At 44.6% G+C, this 26,478-nt stretch overlaps 1 protein-coding gene across 2 annotated transcripts in view; it reads right to left on the reverse strand.

Moving 5' to 3' along the window:
- The window catches only part of STXBP5 (syntaxin binding protein 5), a 698,920-nt gene that overhangs the window by 9,481 nt on the left and 662,961 nt on the right, over positions 1 to 26,478 (reverse strand). For both annotated transcript variants that reach the window (XM_063917879.1, XM_063917878.1), the window contains 5 exons: positions 22,345 to 22,584; positions 20,395 to 20,764; positions 13,655 to 13,820; positions 8,837 to 8,948; positions 4,463 to 4,683 (listed from right to left, as the gene is read on the reverse strand). In XM_063917879.1, the coding sequence (XP_063773949.1) occupies positions 4,463 to 4,683; positions 8,837 to 8,948; positions 13,655 to 13,820; positions 20,395 to 20,764; positions 22,345 to 22,584 (1,109 nt within the window). The remainder of the gene's footprint in view (positions 1 to 4,462; positions 4,684 to 8,836; positions 8,949 to 13,654; positions 13,821 to 20,394; positions 20,765 to 22,344; positions 22,585 to 26,478) is intronic.

The following is a 26,478-nucleotide window of genomic DNA, read 5'->3' on the forward strand; positions in this document are numbered from 1 at the left end:
GTGTTGCATGCAGTGGAGCGATTATTTGCCACTGCACATGGTCCAAAGCAGCACCAACAATGATTGACTAGCGATAGCGCACGCCCAGGGGATTTAGTCGCAAAGCAAGTGACAGGAAGTCATCATTTGCGGGTGGTAATGAGGGGTGGCAAGATAAATGCAGGCATGTCAGGACCGTTTTCTAGGTATGCCACTACGAATTCCCTTATAGCTGGAGAGCCCTCAGCTTCTGAGGAGGCTGCTCAACATAGACTTAGTCAGAAGTTTGATGGTCGACCGATGGTGTGTCCAATGTTTCCACTTTTGTATGTAAGCAGCAAATGCGAGATGCTGGAATGGGAGTCATTAGTATATATTTGCAATTGTACAGATAGTGAAATCACACCTGCAAATTCATTTGCTTACAGTATATCCCTGAATCAGGTCCATAGCTCAGTGCTGCAACATAACACTGGTGACAGGTCACACTGGTGAGTTACAAAAAGGTTAGCTACATCCCCTGGAAGCATCATCCATGGCATATAGGTCCATATGTAATAGGTTGTGAATTGCTGGTCCTGGCGTTATGTTGGCAAGATTTAAAGTGGCAATTATGTTTAATGCAAAAGCAACCTTTGCTTTAAAACTAATTGCCGCTTTAGCAGTTATCTCAATGAAATTACACCGGCACCAGCAAATTGCAGTCTATTACTGTACACATGGGTCATATTGTTGTAAAAGCACTGTGACAAAAGATCTGTGAGTCTTCACTCTTAACATTTCTCACTGAAGTACATTGGAGTGCTTTCTAATCACAGCATGTAATCAGTCACAAACCAAGCTTCATGCAGCACCTTTCAGCAGTGTTAGCAGCTACAGTACTAGCATCTGTGTGCTGTCAAGCTGGATGTTTATATTCACTATAATGTCCAAACCGCAGTGGTTTCTAGAACCAGTTTTACTCACTGTTACACATCACTTCAGGGATTTGGCCCCAAAAGACTTAGATTAACCTTGTTTGTGGCCTTCGACAAGTCACTTGACCTATCAAGTATTTATATCAAGCTGCAGTTTTTCTAAATCGCAGGTTTTATTAATCAAGTTTTGTCCTTCATAAAATGACCTCTTAAAACCACACAGCAAAACACCCGAAAATCTGTGATTTAAAAAATCACAGCTTTATAAATACACCCCCTAGCACAGTGGTCCCCAAATTATTTATGGTCAAAGTGATAGGCAAAACCAGTGCTAGTGGCTGGCAATCATAAAACATGTGGTCAATCAGAAGCACAACTATACATCACCACATAAATGAATCTAAGGATAATAGGTAAACACAATTTACTTAATTTCTTTTTCTTCCAAATTCATCAATAAAAAACTTATCCTAGGGGTGCCGTGAAAACAATGCTGATACTCTAGGGCGATGCAATTCAAGAAAGTCTGGGAACCACTGCCCTAGCGCCCAAAGATCTAAAATCTACATGGTGCTTTATTCAGCAAGGAAGATGCAAAAATCTATGGGGTACATAATAATAATAATAATAATAATAATAATAATAATAATACCATAATCATAAAGATGGATTTGCTTGAACTCAAGGTATACTTTATCCTTTCCAAAGGGCATTTGAATGACAAATCCCTTGCCTGGTGGTTCAGAGTATCTGGAAACCCCACAATGGAACGAATATGTATTTATTTTTGTTGATACAGAGACAGCGGCATCTCTGTCTCTACACTGTACACGGCAGCTCCTCAGACAGAGAGCGCTGATCGGCAGAGATCACTGTGCATTGCTTACAAGGAGGTTGCTGAGGGGGATTTGCTGCGAATGCCCAGCTACGCCAGCTCTACAGTTCAATATTCTCCTCTCCCCCAGCCCAGAACCCTCCATCTGCAGGCAGCACAAGCAATATAGAGTATCTCTGCCCACTGATATAATAAGAACAAAAAAAACCTGCATACGTCCCCACCGTCCAGGTACCCTGAAGAGTGCAAAGTTACTCCTGTTTGCTGCTTGTCTGGCTTGTCTGGCTTGTCGTGATGTCAGAAGAGAGTCTACTTTTGCCATTCTGTGGCTGTTGCTTTCAACGTTTACCATTGTTAATGAGGAAGTGAGGAAGGCGCCGGCAGCATGCACCACGGCCGCTCCGTCAAGCCGCACTCCTAAGCTGCTGTCTGACTCCTGCCCCGTCCGCCTGCCCGCTCGTCCACCCGCCCGCTCGTCCGTTTGTCCGCTCCCCACTCCCCGCTCCCGTCCGCGGCTCTCTCCTCTTGCGGGCCGTAACTGCGGCCAAACTATGGTGGCCGCCCAAACACGCGGCTCTGTCTGTCTGAGGCTGCCTGATCCTGCGTAGAAGCTGCTCCTGTAGCGCTGTGCCCCCCTCCCTCCTGAGCTGTCTTCCTACGGGGCGTTGAGTGGGCTGCCGTACCAGAGCCCGAGGAAAAGTCTGCCTGCATGCTGACCCTGGGCGCCACCACAAGCACCGAGAGACTGACCTGCGCAACGGTGAGTGCATCTCCCTGCGACCCCAGCGGCATGTGTGCCCGCACTGCAGCAGGCTGTATGGGGTGGTCGATGGGCGTGCTGTAGGGGGTTCCAGCGTTGCAGTTTGCGGTGGACGACTGAGGGGCTGAGGCTACACTGTGTATAACGTGCTCTACCTGGCGCATTGTCTATAACGTGCTCTACCTGGCGCATTGTCTATAACGTGCTCTACCTGGCGCAATGTGTATAACATGCTCTACCTGGCGCATTGTCTATAACGTGCTCTACCTGGAGCAGTGTGTATAACGTGCTCTACCTGGCGCAGTGTGTATAACGTGCTCTACCTGGCGCATTGTGTATAACGTGCTCTACCTGGCGCATTGTCTATAACGTGCTCTACCTGGCGCAGTGTGTATAACGTGCTCTACATGGCGCATTGTGTATAACGTGCTCGACCTGGCGCATTGTGTATAACGTGCTCTACCTGGCGCATTGTGTATAACGTGCTCTACCTGGCGCAATGTGTATAACGTGCTCGACCTGGCGCATTGTGTATAACGTGCTCTACCTGACGCATTGTCTATAACGTGCTGCACCTGGCGCAGTGTGTTTAACGTGCTCTACCTGGCGCATTGTGTATAACGTGCTCTACCTGGCGCATTGTGTATAACGTGCTCTACCTGGTGCATTGTCTATAACGTGCTGCACCTGGCCCATTGTGTATAACGTGCTCTACCTGGCGCATTGTCTATAACGTGCTGCACCTGGCGCATTGTGTATAACGTGCTCTACCTGGCGCAGTGTGTATAGGAGGTTCTACTCGGTGCAATGTGTATAAGAGGCACTATTATGTGGCCACGCCCCTTTCCCACAAAGCCACGCCCTTTTTTTGTGGCGCGCCCTATCTATTCTTTACAGTCTGGGATGTGGAGCACCCATTCACTTTCTACTAAAGGGCACTAAAATGTCTAGTTACATCTCTGGTGCAGGGTGTCCTGCATGCTACACAGCCCAGCAGCACTGTCACCACATCCCCCCCCCCCCCCCCCCTCACCCTTGCAACACTTTTGTACTGTCCAAATCAAGTTTCTATTTTTATATTTTAATCATTAATAAGATTAATAAGAACCTTCATTCCAATGGGACCCAGAAAAGGACAGGTAGGACTCCAATTTTTAAAAGTGAGGGGTCCCTGGGACCCACTTTTATTGGGGCTCAGCACGATCACTGCTCCCTGTCACCCCAGCCTCCTCAGTCACCCACTATCTCCATCATCTCTGCCACCCAGTCACGCACTTTCTCCCTGTCATCAACAATCTCCCTGTACCCCTGGGGGTATTATTGTGTGGCCACGCCCCTTCCTTGTGAGACCGCACCTCTTTTAAAATTTGATCCCATCAAGGGGCGCTAAATTCTAAATTCGCTTACCAACATTTTTTAGCTCGGGCCGGCCCTGTGCACAGCACTTTATGCTATGATGGCACCATATGAAGACTTTTCAAAAAACCCTTACTTCTAAAAGGCCAGGTAATATAGCAGTGCCTTAGCAACTTGATGATGTGCATAAATGTCCATTAACAAATATTTTTTTCATTGATATCAAACCATACATATAGTATGCTATTAAAAAGAAGCACTTGCTAGTTAGGAGGTAAAACTGTATTACCAACTATGTAGGAGTTTTTACTACGGTGCCCCCTCCCTTGGCCTGAGACCTAGTTGCTACTAGATAGCATTTCATAATGAAGAACTGAAAAATAACTTTAGTTAACAAATTTGAAATAGTGGAAGAGGGGATGGACCAATCGCAAATCTTCACCCTAACCACCATATGGTTTTAATCCATCAGTAAGATGAATAGAAGAAACCTTTGGAAAAGAGCTGCAAGGTGCATTTTGTTCTGCTTATCGAATGGGAGACTGTAACAAAATATATGATTAGGTGAAAGTGCAGCTTTAAAGTAAGGATGAAATAATATGCTGATTCTGATACCTCATGAGCTTGTTTGGAGAATGAGTCCGCACTAGCAAGCATGGCCGCTGTTTTATCTTCTAATTCTCCTAATTTCTGCCCCCTCTCGTCCAGGGCCCACCTAGCCCGTGCTAGTTCACCAACAACGCCAGATGCTGCTCCTTTAACTCCTTCAATACCCCCTGGTCCAGGAAAGTGCTGAGCAAGACCTCTTGAAGCTTTACCAGATGCTGTTTCGCCAACTAAAATATTGAAAGCAAAAACAATATGGTCTTAGAAAACTTGTATCACACAATTACCAAGCACCACATACTCCCACTCCAGCCACTCCAGCCACACCACACACAACAGCACCACACCGAGCATCAAGCACCACATACTCCCACTCCAGCCACACCACACACAACAGCACCACACCGAGCATCACGCACCCTCCCCTCTACACAATTTACAATTACAAAACCCACCAAGAACACCTTACACTAGTGGTTCATAAACTGTGTACCTAGGCACCCTGAGGTGCTGTGAGACTCTGGCAGGGGTGCCCTGGATTGGTGGTCCAGGACCAAATCAAATTATTTATGGTCAAAGTGATCGGAAAAAAACAGTGCTAGTGGCTGCTAATCATAAAACATGTGGACAATCAGCAGCACCATTGTACACCACCACCTAACTGACCCTAAGTATGACAGGAAGGCACAATTTACTGCATTTAATAAAGCTTTTATCCTAGGAGTGCCATGAAAACAATGCTGATACTCTTGGGCGCCATGATTTAAGAAAGTTTTGGAACCACTGCCTTACACTATGCATTATTATCATAAAACATCATGGCATAACATCTCACATACACACTCCCCTAGATAATACAATATGGGATCCTGTCTCTAGGTCGACAAGACTTAGGTCGACACTGTATAGGTCGACCACTATTGGTTGACAAGGGTTTCTAGGTCGACATGACAAAAGATCGACATGAGTTTTTCCCATTTTTTTTAATTTTTTTAAACTTTTTTCATATTTTACGATCCACGTGGACTACAATTAGGAACGGTTACCTGTGCCAAGCGCAGCGGTAGCGGAGCAAGGCACCTTGCCCAATCGCTCGCCATGCGAGGGGACACGGTGCACTAATTGGGGTTCCCGGTCACTCTATGAAGAAAACGACACCAAAAAAAATGTAGAAAATGAATGTCGACTTTTTTTTCATGTCGACCTAGTACACGTCGACATAGAAACTATGTCAACCTACTTACTGAAGACCAATAGTGGTCGACCTAGACACTGTCGACCTAAGTCTATTCTATCTAACATACCACACCCATACAAACTATAGAGCACCCACCACTAACACTTTATCCTTTTTGTTTTTTTTACATATCACTCCACACATGGTTAACCCACCAATAATACCTTACACATTGTTGCACAACAATTCACACTTTCAGTAGACCCTTGGCAAACAATCAATCTACTCAATGCAACACCCCACACTACTCCCAGAGGAACCAACCCATCAGCCTCCCCTTCCTCTACATCTTCCATTATCCCACAACACAATATACAAATCCCACATAATGCAATACATACAGTAACCCCCCAGACCTAGTGTACAACACACAGACTATACCCACACCATCGATTCTCATCCCATCACCAAGCCAGCCCAGACCCTCCCACATTCACCACTTTCATCTACACCCCTTAGCACCAGTAAACACTAACACCCTATACATAACTGCATAACACGCCACAATTCACAACTCCTACCCAACAACCCACATAACACCTGACATATCCCAACAGCAAAGGTACTCCTTAACAGAGAAACCTCACCTCTCCACAGTGTGTACCAAACTCTACATCACTGAGTGGGAGCATAGCTCCAGGCTGCTATACCATGAAGGGTGCTACATAAAAGAGCAGGCCCGGTACCAACAGACATCTGTTTGATAGAGAGCACTGTGTCGATTAACAATAAATGTTTTTTTTCCCACCTATATTCGCCTCCTTGTAGTCACGCACAAATCATCACTCCACCGACCATATACTTGTTATACACAACACCTATTACCACCACAAACACCACAACCATACTTATATCCATCATTTCCTCTCACCCACAAACACACTCACATACCACAGCACTACACAAACATCACAGCGCGTCACACACATTACCTCACTCATCTACCACACACTCCCCACCAACACCACCTTCCTCCATGTAGTTCACTCACACAGAAGGATGAGCGCTTTATACTATATTCTATGGTGAATATTGGAGAAAAAAAATCCCAGTTACACTACAGTCTTGTAGTTACCATTACTTTGAATATTTGCAGTATATACTAAGATATTTGTATTTATATGTGTATATTAGACTCCAATGTAATATATATTTGGTGTAGCTTTTCTGCATTGTCTCTTTACAGAGTACATACCCTATAGCAGTCATCTGCCATCATCTTTGACTGCCCTTACAAACATCCTCAAAACATGATTTTAATTGGATTATTATTGGACATACAGTAATCGTTATATTTTTGTTCCATACGCTGCATTACTGTTTGTGTCTCTAGTGTGTGTGGCCAGTATTTTATTTGTCTTACAGTGGTGGTCTGCCGTCAGTGACTCAGGTACTGTCCCAAGTGTGAAGCCATTTCTGTGCCCTATAGCAAATTTTGGAAGTGCCACAAAGTATATGAAGCACCCAACCCCCCCCCACCCCCCAGCTTACCGTGTCCCCTTTACTAATCATTCTGCAAATAATGTTCATGTAACAACAAATAGATGCCTCATGAGGCATTGACAGGTGAGACACCCCCCCCCCCCCCCTTCCTCCCCCCGTAATTCCTCCCTGGATGAAAGTAATTAAAAGTCAGAACTTAATCTCACATTTTTCTTCCTCACTTTGTTGTCTCTTACTTCCTAAATAGGAGTTTTGTGGTTTTATAATACCAGATAAGTAAAGTAAAAGGTGCTGCTCTTATGAAAACTATGTTTCAGCTTTTAACAAGCACAATGGTGAGCCAGATCCTTGGAGAAATCTAACGTTATAATGTGTCTTAAGCAGAGTTGGACACATCTTGCGCTTTGAACATTTGCATAAAACTTCTGTACTTGTATGTCTGTGTGTAATTAATGGCACACAGATCAGTAGACGGCCAACTCAAACACAGCAGTACTTCCAGGTCAGGCACACGCATGCATATAGTTATACCACACAATTGCAGCAGGTTAACAATGTAATAAATCTGAAAGTCCAATTTTCCATTAAAAAAAATGTAATAAAACACAAACGAGCTCATCTGTCATATACCACTTTAAAAACCCAATGGAAAACTGCTTTCCTGCAGTAGTCCAAACATAAATAAAAAATAAGTAAGGATAGAGAGTTGTGAGGATAAAGTTTGACTTACTATCAACTGGAGGGTCAATATGCAAGTAGCCAATAAAGAGTAGCGAAACTGAGATACTGGTGCCACCATGATCAGCATCACCATATACTGTATTAGGGTAGGGCCACACATAGCGGCAAAGCGGGTCCTGTTCAGCGGGACCCGCTTGGCTGCAAGGAGACTACACACAGGCGCCTATGCAGGCGCCCACACATGTGTGGCAGTCATGCTGCCGCCGGATCCGACCGCAGCGACAGGATGGCAGGATTTCAATGTGAACACATACATTTCAATGCGCCGCACTGTGTTTCCATTGAAATCCTGTATGTCACTGGCTGGATCCTGTTCTGCTGCAGAACAGGATCTGTGTGAACACAGGACCCCCCTCCCAGCCAAGCGGGTCCAAATTCAGCGGGACCCATTTGGCCGCTATATGCGGCCGTAGCCTTAGTGTTACCACCTCATCCCTTTAATTCGGGACACATATTAATTACACAGGTTCTGTGACTGATTAAAACCAGGTGAAATGGAGTCTTGAAGTCAGCCAGCCACAGAACCTGTGTAATTAATATGTGTCCAGAATTAAAGGGATGAGGTGGTAAACCTACCATATATCCAGTTCCTGTAAAAGATAAGTAAGAAGAGTATCTGGGGATGTTTCCAAATCTCATATGCTTACATGTACATACCGTTACTGTACTGAACCTATGTTTACCCATTTAGCCTGTCCAGGTGTAAGAGGCCAGAAGACTAGGACACGCACAAATCTAAATATAAATGCATTTTGGTACAAATGTGCAGTATGGCAATGTGCATATACAGGCCACCACAACTGACACTCACCCAACTCTAAGTAAGGTCCAATATATTTCTGCATAACAGCAATTTACTAGCATAGCTCACTGCTAGATCTTCACAAAAAAGGTTCAAATTAAAATAAATAAAAAATAAAGTTTAACAAGTGACAGAAATAGAGAAAAGATGAACAACTCACAAAGATCCTCTCTGTCCAGTGACTGTGCTCCTCCTCCGAACAGGCCTTTGAAGAAACCTCTATTAGGGGCTTCTGGTGTTTCAACTGGAGTGAAAAGCTCACCTAACATTTCCTACATGAAGGCAAACAAAGCTTTATAGATTTGTATGTCCAAGAAACTATATGAAAAGAGATCTTATTCAATACAGGTAAAAGCAATCTAAGCTGTTTCTGTTATTCTGACTGCATGACAGGGACTTATGATAATGGGCCGTATGTAATGCCGCCCGAGTTTGGCGGCTGTGTGGGATGCTGGCCGAACTCGGACAATTTTTTAAAGGGGCAATAACTTACAAGGCAAAACCATGCCTTGTAAGTGATTGCCCATTTAAAAAAAAATGTCTGAGTTTGGTCAGCATCCCGCACAGCTGCCAAACTTTGGCGGCTTTTCCTCCTACCCAATATCTGTTAAACCGTTCCTGAATTGTATTTGCATCTTAAGAACATTTACATTAAGCAGTACTCACTTGTGGCATGAGTAGACTCTACTACCAGTCTTCTGTTATCGTTAAAAGCTGATCTATTACTTACCACCTGAGTTTTAATAATCTTCTGATTGCCCATTCAGGACGTGCGTTTTCAAGGACTCCACGTTTCTTCTCACAAACCTGAATTAAAACCGTGGCTGTGGGATGTTGCATGTTGCAGAGGGAGGACCAATCAGAAGCCACAACCAAGAGATTGAAGCTTATTAGCGCCCACTCAATCATTATGAAGTGGTATTACAGATGTGCTGGTTGATTACATTAGGTGGTACGCCTTTAGGTGCTTAGGAAACAGCCTTCTTAGTTCTAATTTTTTTTCATACATGTAATAAAGATCCATTTTGAAAACCTCTATAGTACTGTAGATTGCCTCCAAAATATGAACAAAGATGATTGTGCAAATAACCATTGTATAGTCATCAACATTAATTTCACATCATAGTAAAATACACCATGGGGGTCATTCCGAGTTGATCGCTCGCTGCCGATTTTCACAGCGCAGCGATCAGGTAAAAAAATGGCAAAACTACGCATGCGTATGCGCCGCAATGCGCACTCGTGTCGTACGGGCACAAAGAGCACCGCTGCTGTGCACTGGATCTAGCGAAGATTCCATTCGCACAGCCGATCGCAAGCAGATTGACAGGAAGAGGGCATTTATGGGTGTCAACTGACCGTTTCCTGGGAGTGTTTGGGAAAACGCAGGCGTGTCCAGGTGTTTGCAGGGCGGGTATCTGACATCAATTCCGGGACCTTCGTCGCTGCAATCATCGCACAGAATAAGTAACTACAGAGCTGGTCTTGTTTTTCACAAAATGTTTTTGTACCACTAGGCTGCACAGGCGTTTGCACACTTGCAAAGTGAAAATACACTCCCCCGTGGGCGGCAACTATGCGTTTGCACGCCTGCTAAAAGTAGTTAGTGAGCGATCAACTCGGAATGACCCCCCATATCTCTTCTATAGTCATTCTGAGCCTCCTCCCAATGAGAAGGTTGTGTGACTCTTAGGCCTGTCACCTTTTATGTCTCAATTTCCCAGTGCTGATTGTTTTCATTTAAAACATGAAGGGTAGGGGGCTTGGCTTGGCCGAGCATGGAGTAGGAAGCATGGCGTTTTAGCTCCTCAATTAATCTTGCATTTATCCTAATTCCCAGTCTTTACAGTGGGATAACTTGCACCCAGCTGTTGTGTCCACCTTAGTGACCCACCTGACTGTGCTGGTGCGCTTTTGATCTATGTGAGAGCCGTCTGCGGAGCGGCAGCTTTGCGGGCCTGAGCTGCTGCCCTGCTACGGAGAGTGATTGCTCAATTCTGACCTTTGGAGTCTCGGCACGCGGTGGAGTTTACTTTGCTTTGGCTGCTCCTGTTGCCCGCTGTGTGCCCTGACTGACGTGGCCCCGGGTGCGCGGTGTGGAGTGCTGCTCCTGGAGAGGCTCTGGATGCTGTGGATTCCCGCTGCTGCTGCACACTGTTGTCTTCTGCGGGTGGGGTCGGCCGCGCTGCTTCTTAGAGTGGCGGCTTCCTCTATATCTCTGGTGACCCGGCTCTTTTGATCTCCTCGTTCCCGCCTCGAGTCTGGTTGGTGCGGTCTCCGGGTGAGAGGTGTGGAGCGCGTCTCTGGGGGATCTCTGGAGGCCGCATCCTCCTTCAACAGCCACTAGTACTGGAACCCGCCATTTTTTGCCTGTGCTCTATAATATCGGAGCTCAGTGAGTACACTATCCCTGATCGGAACTTCAACTGCAGCTGCTCCATTGTTGTACCATACTGCTTCTCCTCCCTACAGCCATGTTTAACCCTGATAATATTTCTGGACATTCAATCTCATCTATCCTAAAGGCTATTGCGGAATCCGAGAAAAGTGTTCTTAATATGTTCGGAGAAGACACTGTTACGGTGGCTGATTCTTCTGCGGGGTCCATTTTCCCACTTGTGTTGCTACCCTCGGAGCCCTTGGGTTAGCCTATACCTGTAATCCTGGCTGGCCCGGCTACAGATGGTGCTTAGTGCTGTGGGATCCCCTGAACAATGCATCCGGATTGAATTGGGGGAGTTGCAGATTTATCCTACGCATATTCACCGTTATTCGCAGTTGGTAATGGCGCGTAGGATGTCGACAGCTGCCTCTATTTTATCGTTTGTGACTGTATGGACCCCCACTGCAATTTAATTTGAGGCTCCGCAGTGTGACTTCCTTGATAATGGTGGAGACTGTATTATGTTGCATCACAGTCCGTTTAGGTATTAGGGAGAGAGATGGTTTTCCATTCCACAATTTCCATGACACCGTGGCCTACCCTCTTCTGTGCTTGGAAAATTCTGTGCAAGATGGTTGATGACTCCATTTATTTATCGGCTACAGCTTGTGATCCGCTGGACTACTTGGTTCCAGAGTGGGCTTACTACCCGGACTCATTTATTTTATTTTTTTCGAGTTTGTGTGCTGCTTCGCTGATTGCCGGGAACCCTTGCTGTGCTTTATTGTATTTGTAATGCTCTCTAAAATACTATGCACTCATATATATATATATATATATATATTTTATTTTTTTTTGTATATCCTCCCATTGGTATTATTTAGTTATTTCATGGTTCCAAGCTATGTTTCACTTAGACATCTCTTGCTTAAGAGCTTATATATCCATATACAATGTGGTATATCTGTCGGGTATGACAAATCTTATTCCTTATATTTCATTGTCATTTACCATATTCCCCGATTTCCACATACTTATATTTATATGAAGGAGACTTATTCTATTTGGATTTCGGCCATTTTTTATTATTATTTTTTTCTTCTTTTTAGTTGCCCCAGTCATTTCATTTTATTTATCCTTGCTTTGGAGATGGGAAGAGGGTTTTTTTTTTTGTGTTGGACAGATTAAGTAGTTTAATGGGGGATGTGGGGCAGGTGTTTTGGGGATCCAGGTATACCTAGGTTGGGGGTTAGGTAATACAGGGTGGGGGGTTGTGGGGTGGTTTGTTTTGGTTTTATTATAGATTGTAGGGTTTTTGTTTTGTTTGATATACAGTATGGCAGATGTTTTAGGATTTTTACTTTTTATTTTATTCTGTTCTACATAACTACGCGACTATACTATTTATGGCCTGTAATGTTGATACTTCTGTACCTTTATACGCCTCATGTACTATATTTGATTTTATTATTGACATGCGAGTCCACATGGTGCCTGTGGGTTCTTATTGCTCATTGTTATACTCTGGGATGCTTTGTGTATATCCTGATTTTTTTTAGGGACATATATTGTCATTTTAGCTTGGATACATTGCTTGACCGTACTCCATTATTCCTATTGCATGCTTTGATATAAATGCCATTATTGTTTGTTTGGGTGTTATTTTTGAGCATTTTTTTTCTCTAAAAACTTTCAATAAAAATTACACAATTTAAAAAACAAAAAACATGATGGGTACCATTCTGTCAATACTGCCCCATCTCCTAACTACAAAATGAGAACTGATTTCTGTCCCAATAATAAATCAATTTGGAAAGCGAGACTCAGTGTATACATTTCTCTTTCGCCAGCTGTGCCCTTCCTCCTGACGGAGGTGTCTGTGAAGCTATATATACGCTGTGTACAATATGCAGCCATGAGATCTAAGGGGATATACAGTATGGGTGTTAAATATTTAATACCCGAAAACTGCACGAGTAGCAATTATTGAGGAGTCAAAATTCAAACTGCATATTGGGGGTCATTCCGAGTTGTTCGCTCGTTGCCAATTTTCGCTATACTGCGATTAGTCGCTTACTGCGCATGCGTAAGGTTCGCAGAGCGCATGCGCTCAGTTATTTTACACAAAAGTTAGGTATTTTACTCACGGTATAACAAAGCTTTTTCATCGCTGTGCTGATCGTAGTGTGATTGACAGGAAGTGGGTTTTCTGGGCGGAAACTGGCCGTTTTATGGGAATGTGCGGAAAAATGCAGGCGTTCGAGTTGCAAAACGCAGGAGTGGCTGGAGAAACGGGGGAGTGGTTGGGCAAACGCTGGGTGTGTTTGTGACGTCAAACCAGGAACGAAAAGGACTGAGCTGGTCGCAATGGCTGAGTAAGTCTGGAGCTACTCAGAAACTGCTAAGAAATTTCTATTCGCAATTCTGCTAATCTTTCGTTCGCACTTCTGCTAAGCTAAGATACACTCCCAGAGGGCGGCGGCTTAGCGTGTGCAATGCTGCTAAAAGCAGCTAGCGAGCGAACAACTCGGAATGAAGGCCCTTGTTCCAGAATGACTGCATAAAGTTAGGGATCAATGGACAGACAGATGTTACCTGTAAGTTCTCGCAGGTTTCTTGACTGTAAGTAATTCTCTGTATTTCTGTAGGTGAGACGAGATACAAAGCCTGCCCATTGTTTGTGAAGCAGAATGTTCGGGCTATCCGCATGTTGGTTAGCGGTAAGTAATTTACATCCAACAGCGGCCTTAAACTTGGCAAACTTATGAAGACAAAAAGAACAGACAGATATTTATATCCTTACACCATGCAGTCTCATGTATAAATGCTGTATGAGTGAAAAGGTTAAATGCTGCAAATTGTTCTATTATCACCTTATTCAGGTTATTTGCGTGTTGATAGATAGTTATTACCTAGCAGAATAAATACTTACTACTGTATACTGTATCTCAGGCTTGCTTTTTAATTCATACAGTTAAAAAGATTAGATAAGAGGTGCTCAAACTCGGTCCTCAAGCCACCCTAAAGCTGGGTACACACTGGACGATGTGCAAACAATGCGATGGTCGTCCCGATTTCCCTTGAACTCTAAAGCAAACTATATAGTGCAAAAACACAGGTTGACGTGGACGATTTGTTGTTCCCATTTGGCTCAAAACAACAATTCATCCAATTTATCATCTTGTGTGCACCCAGCTTAACGGTTCTGGTTTTAAGTATATCCATGCTTGACCACAGTGACTTAATTAGTAGCTCAGTCAGTTTGATTTAACCATCTGTGCTGAGGCATGGATATCTGTAAAACCTGGAAAATTAGGGTGCTTTGAGGACGGAGTTTGGAAACCACTAGATTAGATGGTACCTTGCCTATTTTAATACATGGTATCATGCCACAAATGAATCACATTGTTATTGGCCATCCAGGGCAGATTCCTGCTTTTGCCATTCAGTGCCCAATGAAATCTAAATGAATGCATTCATGTATGTGTGATCACATTAATAAACATAAAATAAGACAACTATTCATTCTGCTGTAGTTATTATTTCAGTACCTCTAGGAATACAGCAATCATTTGTATGTGTGTTCACAAGTCATATTTCATATTAAACCAAATATAAAGTAGAAAAACATATCCCAAATATACATGGGAAACAATTGGTCCTTCATTTTTCTAATGTGAATAATTTTACCTTTGATTATGTAATTATTAAAACCTCTCCCGAAACAGAAAGGCTAACGATGTATTTTGTGTAAGCATAAACTCCTTGTAGCATCGCTTTATCTTCCACCAGTCTGTGATGAGGCCTGACTCTGAGTCGCACGCATTGCCGATGATGAATGCAGTGGAAAATTGAGATGCACGGGAGATGGTCTCAGACGTGTGTTGAAAATGTAGTGGGTTTTCCTAGGCAGGGGCAGGGAGGGTGCTCAGCGTCTGCATGGAGGGCCCTTATATTTGTGTCATGGGAGCAGTCCCGCCATCAGGGGGGTGCTGCGGGCACAGTAGTCCTGTTCTCTCTAACAGAGAGAGGGCCCGGGCCGCTCATGCCGCTGTCAACACGTCGCTTTGCTCCGCCCCCTTTTCGTGCCCGAGATCTGACAGTCACAGGAGGGGGAGAGGATGCAGCAACATCAATTGTAAGCGCCCCTCCAAAAATGGCCGCCGCCTCATAGGACACAGTTATTAAAGATACTAGAGGAGGCTCCTCTAGTATCTTTAATAACTGTCTCCTCTGAGGCGGTGGCCATTTTGGGAGGGACGTTTTCAATTGAAGTTTGCAGCATCCTCTCCCCCCTCCTGTGACAGTGTCAGAATTCGGGTATGAAAAGGGGTGGGGCTACACGGGACCAGGCTGGCTGCTACCACAGGTCACAGGAGAATGCTCTGCAACAGCTCCTGTGATGGGTAAGTTAGGGAGAGTGAGTAAGAGAGAGAAAGTGTGTGTGTATGGGTGTGTGTCTTTGTTTGGGTATGTGTGTGGGTGGCCATTATGTGTAAGCGGTGCAAAGCTACTATTGGAGGCATGTCTAAGCGCCACCGCTACTGTTCACAGGTTTTATTTATTTATTTTTAAAATATATATTTATTTTTTTACTTTTTATATATATATATATATATATATATATATTTATTATTATCTTTTTGTGGGGGGAGGGCTAGGTGGCTGCCTATTTTGTCAGTCCCAGGCCCTACAATTTCTGATGGCAGCCCTGCATGGGAGTGTGTCTCTGAAAGTGTCTGCATAAACAGGCACTCAACCGCTCACGCAGGAGGCCATGCTCGGATGGAGAAACTGTAACTATAGAGTCAGACATGTCCTCGTACATCTTTGCTGCAGTCACGCCAAAAAGAACCTCTTGGCATGCTGAGGCACATGAAAATCTTCTAACATCTTATTGCGACACAATGTGACAAAAACGCACGGGGAGACTGTGAGGATTATAGTGATATATGACACTCTAATATCTGTGTGCAACTGAGTTTCTGAATCTATATACAAAGTGCTACAATATAGCAGACACAGCTTTTTTCCAATACAATGTTCTGTTCCATATACAGACTTAGTCACACACAGTATACAAGTGTCATACATCACATTATCAGCACAGTCTCCAAGTGTGTCCTAGTCACAATGCGTTGCGATTAAGACACATTTACCAGCAAAAAAAGACGCACTGCATTAGCAGAGTTACACAGGAGCTGGCAGCCCACCCACGCTAGGCGTGTCACACTATATGGTGTACTGAGGTTGGATGTATGAGGAAACATCTGTACCATAGGGCTGGTGCAAGTTTTGATGGTGCATCTGATGGTATGTCTAATAATGCACAAATTGGTATTTCAGACTTAGAGATGTGCACCGGAAATTTTTCGGGTTTTGTGTTTTGGTTTTGGATTCGGTTCCGCGGCCGTGTTTTGGATTCGGACGCGTTTTGCCAAAACCTCCCTGAAAATTTTTTGTCGGATTCGGGTGTGTTTTGGATTCGGGTGTTTTTTACAAAAAACCCTCAAAAACAGCTTAAATCATAGAATTTGGGGGTCATTTTGATCCCATAGTATTATTAACCTTAATAACCATAATTTACTCTCATTTTCAGTCTAATTTGCTCCGAGGTCGCTGGATGGCTAAGCTAAGCGACACAAGTGGCCGACACAAACACCTGGCCCATCTAGGAGTGGCACTGCAGTGTCAGGCAGGATGGCACTTCACAAAAATAGTCCCCAAACAGCACATGATGCTAAGAAAACAAGAGGCGCACCAAGGTCGCTGTGTGACTAAGCTAAGCGACACAAGTGGCCGACACAAACACCTGGCCCATCTAGGAGTGGCACTGCAGTTTTCTAGCGAGAGGATGAGTGCTTCCATCCTCATGTGAAGCTGAACCACTAGCCATGAACATAGGCCAGGGCCTCAGCCGTTCCTTGCCACTCCGTGTCGTAAATGGCATATTGGCAAGTTTACGCTTCTCATCAGACGCTTTCAATTTTGATTTTTGGGTCATTTTACTGAACTTTTGTTTTTTGGATTTTACATGCTCTCTACTATGACATTGGGCATCGGCCTTGGCAGACGACGTTGATGGCATTTCATCGTCTAGGCCATGACTAGTGGCAGCAGCTTCAGCACGAGGTGGAAGTGGATCTTGATCTTTCCCTATTTTAACCTCCACATTTTTGTTCTCCATTTTTTAATGTGTGGAATTATATGCCAGTATCAACAGCAATGGCCTACTACTATATATACTGCGCACAACTGAAATGCACCACAGGTATGGATGGATAGTATACTTGACGACACAGAGGTAGGTAGAGCAGTGGCCTTCCATACCGTACTGCTATATATACTGGTGGTCACTGTCAGCAAACTGCAAAACTAAAATGCACCACAGGTATAGAATCTAGATGGATAGTATACTTGACGACACAGAGGTAGGTAGAGCAGTGGCCTTCCGTACCGTACTGCTATATATACTGGTGGTCACTGTCAGCAAACTGCAAAACTAAAATGCACCACAGGTATAGAATCTAGATGGATAGTATACTTGACCACACAGAGGTAGGTAGAACAGTGGCCTTCCGTACCGTACTGCTATATATACTGGTGGTCACTGTCAGCAAACTGCAAAACTAAAATGCACCACAGGTATAGAATATAGATGGATAGTATACTTGACGACACAGAGGTAGGTAGAGCAGTGGCCTTCCGTACCGTACTGCTATATATATTGGTGGTCACTGTCAGCAAACTGCAAAACTAAAATGCACCACAGGTATAGAATCCAGATGGATAGTATACTTGACCACACAGAGGTAGGTAGAGCAGTGGCCTTCCGTACCGTACTGCTATATATACTGGTGGACACTGTCAGCAAACTGCAAAACTAAAATGCACCACAGGTATAGAATCTAGATGGATAGTATACTTGACGACACAGGTAGGTAGAGCAGTGGCCTTCCGTACCGTACTGCTATATATACTGGTGGTCACTGTCAGCAAACTGCAAAACTAAAATGCACCACAGGTATAGAATCTAGATGGATAGTATACTTGACCACACAGAGGTAGGTAGAGCAGTGGCCTTCCGTACCGTACTGCTATATATACTGGTGGTCACTGTCAGCAAACTGCAAAACTAAAATGCACCACAGGTATAGAATCTAGATGGATAGTATACTTGACGACACAGAGGTAGGTAGAGCAGTGGCCTTCCGTACCGTACTGCTATATATACTGGTGGTCACTGTCAGCAAACTGCAAAACTAAAATGCACCACAGGTATCCAATCTAGATGGATAGTATACTTGACGACACAGAGGTAGGTAGAGCAGTGGCCTTCTGTACCGTACTGCTACATATACTGGTGGTCACTGTCAGCAAACTGCAAAACTAAAATGCACCACAGGTATAGAATCTAGATGGATAGTATACTTGACCACACAGAGGTAGGTAGAGCAGTGGCCTTCCGTACCGTACTGCTATATATACTGGTGGTCACTGTCAGCAAACTGCAAAACTAAAATGCACCACAGGTATAGAATCTAGATGGATAGTATACTTGACCACACAGAGGTAGGTAGAACAGTGGCCTTCCGTACCGTACTGCTATATATACTGGTGGTCACTGTCAGCAAACTGCAAAACTAAAATGCACCACAGGTATAGAATCTAGATGGATAGTATACTTGACGACACAGAGGTAGGCAGAGCAGTGGCCTTCCGTACCGTACTGCTATATATACTGGTGGTCACTGGTCAGCAAAACTCTGCACTGTACTCCTCCTATATAATATACTGGTGGTCCCCAGTACCCACAATAAAGCAGTGTGAGCACAGATATATGCAGCACACTGAGCACAGATATGGAGCGTTTTTCAGGCAGACAACATATACTGGTGGTCACTGGTCAGCAAAACTCTGCACTGTACTCCTCCTATATAATATACTGGTGGTCCCAGTACCCACAGTGTGAGCACAGATATATGCAGCACACTGAGCACAGATATGGAGCGTTTTTCAGGCAGACAACGTATACTGGTGGTCACTGGTCAGCAAAACTCTGCACTGTACTCCTCCTATATAATACTGGTGGTCCCCAGTCCCCACAATGAAGCAGTGTGAGCACAGATATATGCAGCACACTGAGCACAGATATGGAGCATTTTTCAGGCAGAGAACGGATAAAACTGGTGGTCACTGATCAGCAAAACTCTGCACTGTACTCCTCCTATATAATACAGCTGCTCCCCAGTCCCCACAATTAAGCAATAAGCACAAACGGAGAGGACGCCAGCCACGTCCTCTCCCTAACATTTCCAATGCACAAGTGAAAATGGCGGCGACGCGCGGCTCCTTATATAGAATCCGAATCTCGCGAGAATCCGACAGCGGGATGATGACGTTCAGGCGTGTTTGGATTAACCGAGCCATACGGGAGAATCCGAGTATGCCTCGTACCCGTGTAAAATGGGTGACGTTCGGGGGGGTTCGGTTTCCGAGGAACCGAACCCGCTCATCACTAATTTCAGTATCAGTATCTATGGACGCTGACAGTGGGCTTCTCAGTCCTTGCACACTCAGACACACATATATGTACACGGATGACAGTGGGCTTCTCACTCCTTGCACATTCAGACACACGTACGTACACAGATAACAGTGGACATCTTGGTCCTTCCACATTTGGACACACGTATGTACATGGATAACAGTGGGTATCTCGGTCTTTGCACATTCAGATGTATGGATGTACACCATAAAGTCACAGATGGGCAACCGCCAGAAGATGCAGAAACGGAAGCGTCCAACTCAGAATCAGCCTCATATACATACAATAGGAAGTTTTTGGAGGTACAGTATAAGATTATATGTCCTGTATGCATCAAGTCATTCTTTGAAGAATAAGAGAATACTGATGAACTGTATGATATTTGCCTTTTACAAACACCGACGTTGATAATCACATACCATAAAGGAGAGCTCTGCCTTTCCAAAATGCATCTAATCTAAATTCAGAATTGTATTTTGGCAATAGAACCACTTGCCTGGATATTCTGCCTGCTCCTACAGTTTTCCCTGGGTACCTGGGAAACTATGTACCCTGAGCAAGGCAGTGACTACACTAACACAGAGCTTGTAGTTCACAAATAAGTCATAGAGGTGAATGGTCTTTTTTCTTCTTTTCTTTTTTTGCTTAACTGTGACAATAAATAGTAATCTCTATGTTAAATAGTTTCACATCATCTTTCTATACAAAGAAAATTATACATTCATCTGTGGTTTATAATAGTTGTATATATTAATTGTTAGTATATCTTAATATACATTACTCTTACCTAAAAGTCATAATGTGTCCATTGGCACAGAAACATGCAAGGCAGGTGCTATTACTCAATGCCACTATATCTCCACGGAGGACAAAAGAAGTCTCTGTAATGTTGTGTTTATAAATGCAGTTCTGGGAGGGCAGTGAGATCACCTTCGCCTGTTTTTCAGAACATATCACTGCATATTGGTTCTCACTGATTTCCTGAGATGAAGAGGGTGAGACTGAAACCGGTCTCCGCTTTTTCAATCGCTCCCTATCATCCTTATCTTCAGGAACGTTCAATTCCCTCCAGGGTTCATATGCTGGTGGAATTAAAGCCCCTAGAGAGTCCAGAAATGCCATTCTTAAGATTGCTCCCTTTAGCCTCAGAATTGTCCCTGTGAAAAAAGAGGGACCATTATACACTCATTGTTATCATCTATATATACCTGAAACTTCTCTGTACAGGTATGGCTCACATTCAATAAGTAGCAGACTGGGCGGATGGCTCTACTAATAGCTATTATCAAATCCGTAACTAGACATTTTGGTACCCTGGCCCAGAAAAAGCATTGGCGCCTCCCCTATTTTTTAAACTGGAAGATAAGGCGGGCACTGGTGCCTAGTGAAAGCACTTGCTATGATGCCCCTTTCCTCATGATTGAGAGATATACAGTATATATACACACACACACACATTTATAGAACACCCATACTTACAAAACACTCCCAAGAACATAGATTTGGAGACCAATCCTCTTATACCATCATTAATGCCCTAAATTTGAGAGCTCTTTGTCATTCGCTTCATTATCCTTTATTTCAAATCACACATTTCTTAGCAGTCATATCCAGGACCATCCGTCACATTCTCCTTTATTTAAAGCACACATTTCAAAATACTGTCATACCCAGGATTCAAAGCCCTGACCTTCCATATTGAGTCAGACAGCTTACTCATGGAGCTATTTGCTCATGTATGGGGAGTATGAGAGTATTTTAAAATGTGTGCCTTAAATGAAGGAGTGTTTGCTTAGGGATGGATGTGAGGGGGAGATGGGGGCAACCAGATGATGCTGGGTATTAAAGAGGAGATTGATTAAAACAAAAAATTGTAAGGTGCTGCAGAACAGGGCTCCGTCTTGTGGTACCCAGTGCGACTGCACATGTCGCACCATCCTAGTTACGGACCTGGCTATTATAGCACTAGGCAGATGTCTGCCTTCACTCAATGCTCAATTATTCCGTTATCAGTAAATACGGTCTATTTTCTGATAGTGACTATGGGGTGCTTTTCTGGGAACAAACTGATATTATAAGACCACCTTGCTGTATACTATAAAATAGGTTCTCAAACTCGGTCCTCAGGACCCTAAACAGTTCATGTTTTCCAGGTCTCCTCACAGAATCACACAAAGTGAAATAATTACTTCCACCTGTGGATCTTTAGAAATGTGTCAGTGAGTACTGAATACACCTGTGCACCTGCTAGATGATGTGGAAAACAACTGGTTGAGGTCATGGGGATCAAGTTTGAAAACCACTGGACTATACGTATGTTCAATGTCATTGGGGAGTTTTATGGTAATATAAAGCCATAAGATGACAGAACTCAGAAGTGCCCTCCAAAACTGTGAAGTGCCCTCCATTTAATGCAGAAGGGTTATTATATTTTAAAATACAAACATTTTTCCAATACATACTGTCATGACATCAGAGCTCCTCATTAAAACAGCTATTACTTATATATACAGTCACAAACGCACACACTTGTGAATTGTAATTTATAATCAATATAGAGTTACTGTATATACCCTGTCACTCTGTACAAATGAAAGTCCCTTCCCAATTTCTACAGACTAACCAGACTACACCCAACCAAGCCTTACTAAGGTAGCCATATATTCAGCAAGAGTTTATATAAATGAGAAATTTCTGTGAGAAATATGGAAAGGTAATCACTATACATAGTACTTACCACTTGGAGATACAATAACAGGCTGAAGAAGTCTCTGATCTCCTCCTGGTGGCAGGTTTAGAACAATAACTAACACAGTACCTAGCGTAGTTCCAACCCATAAGCATGGGGATGTAGATAGGTCAGGTTTCCTGGTGAAGGTCTCACAGAAATGGAGAGCAGATATTGCCTCCCGTGACTCCTTGTCTATGCTGGTCACACTGGAACTCCGGGACCGGCTGAAGGAGTTGTCTCTGACATCTAAGATTATGGCAGCCATGTTAGATCATAGTTACATGTTAGAGAACTGTTTAATTAAAAAGAGTACAAAGAACTTTGATGTCTTCAGTGACAGCAATGAGCTACCAGACACATACCAAAATACAACTGTATTTGTCTAAAACACTGTTTAATGATGGCCACAACTAGAACCATATGGTGGACTGTCATGAAAGTGTCCTGACTCAGTTCCATAAGGAGGAAAAACTCCCATCAATCTTGATAACACTTTGACTGCATTGAATTGGCATTATCACCAAGAGAGTATATTCGTATCCATCATCTACATTATTGTGACTTGCTTTAACAACTAAATTTCATATAATCTGGCAAATGCCTAGACCATAGGTGTCATATACATGTACTATGAAAGGAAAAAAATCATATTTTATTGAGTTCACACAAAAATAAAAATAAAATAAGAATTTACTCACCGGTAATTCTATTTCTCGTAGTCCGTAGTGGATGCTGGGAACTCCGTAAGGACCATGGGGAATAGCGGGCTCCGAAGGAGACTGGGCACTCTAAGAAAGAATTAGGACTACCTGGTGTGCACTGGCTCCTCCCTCTATGCCCCTCCTCCAGACCTCAGTTAGGGAAACTGTGCCCGGAAGAGCTGACACAATAAGGAAGGGATTTGGAATCCCGGGTAAGACTCATACCAGCCACACCAATCACACCGTACAACTCGTGATACTATATCCAGTTAACAGTATGAACAACAACTGCGCCTCACAAACAGATGGCTCAGAACAATAACCCTTTAGTTAGGCAATAACTATATACAAGTATTGCAGACAATCCGCACTTGGGATGGACGCCCAGCATCCACTACGGACTACGAGAAATAGAATTACCGGTGAGTAAATTCTTATTTTCTCTGACGTCCTAGTGGATGCTGGGAACTCCGTAAGGACCATGGGGATTATACCAAAGCTCCCAAACGGGCGGGAGAGTGCGGATGACTCTGCAGCACCGAATGAGCAAACTCAAGGTCCTCCTCAGCCAGGGTATCAAACTTGTAGAATTTTGCAAATGTGTTTGAACCCGACCAAGTAGCAGCTCGGCAAAGTTGTAAAGCCGAGACCTCTCGGGCAGCCGCCCAAGAAGAGCCCACTTTCCTCGTGGAATGGGCTTTTACAGATTTAGGATGCGGCAGTCCAGCCGCAGAATGTGCAAGTTGAATCGTGCTACAGATCCAGCGAGCAATAGTCTGCTTAGAAGCAGGAGCACCCAGCTTGTTGGGTGCATACAGGATAAATAGCGAGTCAGTTTTCCTGACTCCAGTCGTCCTGGAAACATATATTTTCAGGGCCCTGACTACGTCCAGTAACTTGAAATCCTCCAAGTCCCGAGTAGCCGCAGGCACCACAATAGGTTGGTTCACATGAAAAGCTGAAACCACCTGAGGAAGGAATTGGGAACGAGTCCTCAATTCCGCCCTATCCATATGAAAAATCAGATAAGGGCTTTTACATGACAAAGCCGCCAATTCTGATACACGCCTGGCCGACGCCAAGGCCAACAGCATGACCACTTTCCACGTGAGGTATTTTAGCTCCACGGTTTTAAGTGGCTCAAACCAATGCAACTTTAGGAAATCTAACACCACGTTGAGATCCCACGGTGCCACTGGAGGCACAAAAGGGGGCTGAATATGCAGCACTCCTTTAACAAAAGTCTGAACTTCAGGCAGTGAAGCCAGTTCTTTTTGGAAGAAAATCGACAGAGCCGAGATCTGGACCTTAATGGAACCCAATTTTAGGCCCATAGTCACTCCTGACTGTAGGAAGTGCAGAAATCGACCGAGCTGAAATTCCTCCGTTGGGGCATTCCTGGCCTCACACCAAGCAACATATTTTCGCCATATGCGGTGATAATGTCTTACGGTCACATCTTTCCTAGCTTTAATCAGCGTAGGAATGACTTCCTCCGGAATGCCCTTTTCTTTTAGGATCCGGTGTTTTATTATTCTCAGTACCTTGGGTATGAGAGGCAGAGGAGGGAACACATAAACCGACTGGTACACCCACGGTGTCACTAGAGCGTCCACAGCTATCGCCTGAGGGTCCCTTGACCTGGCGCAATATCTTTTTAGCTTTTTGTTGAGGCGGGACGCCATCATGTCCACCTGTGGCCTTTCCCAACGGTGTACAATCATTTGGAAGACTTCTGGATGAAGTCCCCACTCTCCCGGGTGGAGGTCGTGCCTGCTGAGGAAGTCTGCTTCCCAGTTGTCCACTCCCGGAATGAACACTGCTGACAGTGCTAACACATGATTTTCCGCCCATCGGAGAATCCTTGTGGCTTCTGCCATCGCCATCCTGCTTCTTGTGCCGCCCTGACGGTTTACATGGGCGACCGCCGTGATGTTGTCTGACTGGATCAGCACCGGCTGGTGTTGAAGCAGGGGTCTTGCCAGACTTAGGGCATTGTAAATGGCCCTTAGTTCCAGAATATTTATGTGTAGGGAAGTCTCCTGACTTGTCCATAGTCCTTGGAAGTTTCTTCCCTGTGTGACTGCCCCCCAACCTCGAAGGCTGGCATCCGTGGTCACCAGGACCCAGTCCTGTATGCCGAATCTGCGTCCCTCTAGAAGATGAGCACTCTGCAGCCACCACAACAGCGACACCCTGGTCCTTGGAGACAGGCTTATCAGCCGATGCATCTGAAGATGCGATCCGGACCACTTGTCCCACTGAAAGATCCTTGCATGGAACCTTCCGAATGGAATTGCTTCGTAAGAAGCTACCATCTTTCCCAGGACTCGCGTGCAGTGGTGCACCGACACCTGTTTTGGTTTTAGGAGGTCTCTGACTAGAGATGACAACTCCTTGGCCTTCTCCTCCGGGAGAAACACCTTTTTCTGTTCTGTGTCCAGAACCATCCCAAGGAACAGTAGACGCGTTGTAGGAACCAGCTGCGACTTTGGAATATTCAGGATCCAGCCGTGCTGTTGTAGCACTTCCCGAGCTAGTGCTGCTCCGATCAACAACTGTTCCCTGGACCTCGCCTTTATAAGGAGATCGTCCAAGTACGGGATAATTATAACTCCCTTTTTTTCGAAGGAGTATCATCATTTCGGCCATTACCTTGGTAAATACCCTCGGTGCCGTGGACAGACCAAACGGCAAAGTCTGGAATTGGTAATGACAGTCCTGTACCACAAATCTGAGGTACTCCTGGTGAGGAGGGTAAATGGGGACATGCAGGTAAGCATCCTTGATGTCCAGTGATACCATGTAATCCCCTTCGTCCAGGCTTGCAATAACCGCCCTGAGCGATTCCATTTTGAACTTGAACCTTCTTATATAAGTGTTCAAGGATTTCAAATTTAAAATGGGTCTCACCGAACCGTCCGGTTTCGGTACCACAAACATTGTGGAATAGTAACCCCGTCCCTGTTGAAGGAGGGGTACTTTGGTTATCACCTGCTGGGAGTACAGCTTGTGAAACGCCTCCAGCACCGCCTCCCTGTCTGGGGGAGTAGTTGGCAAGGCTGATTTGAGGAAACGGCGAGGGGGAGACGTCTCGAATTCCAGCTTGTACCCCTGAGATACCACTTGTAGAATCCAGGGATCCACCCGTGAGCGAACCCACTGGTCGCTGAAGTTCCGGAGACGGGCCCCCACCGCACCTGGCTCCACCTGTGGAGCCCCAGCGTCATGCGGTGGACTTAGAGGAAGCGGGAGAGGACTTTTGTTCCTAGGGACTTGCTGTTTGGTGCAGCTTTTTCCCCCTACCTCTGCCTCTGGGCAGAAAGGACGCGCCTTTAACCCGCTTGCCTTTCTGGGGCCGAAAGGACTGTACCTGATAATACGGTGCTTTCTTTGGCTGTGAGGGAACATGGGGTAAAAATGTCGACTTCCCAGCCGT

The sequence above is a fragment of the Pseudophryne corroboree genome, chromosome 4 (genome assembly GCF_028390025.1).
Source record: "Pseudophryne corroboree isolate aPseCor3 chromosome 4, aPseCor3.hap2, whole genome shotgun sequence".
Lineage (NCBI taxonomy): Eukaryota > Metazoa > Chordata > Amphibia > Anura > Myobatrachidae > Pseudophryne > Pseudophryne corroboree.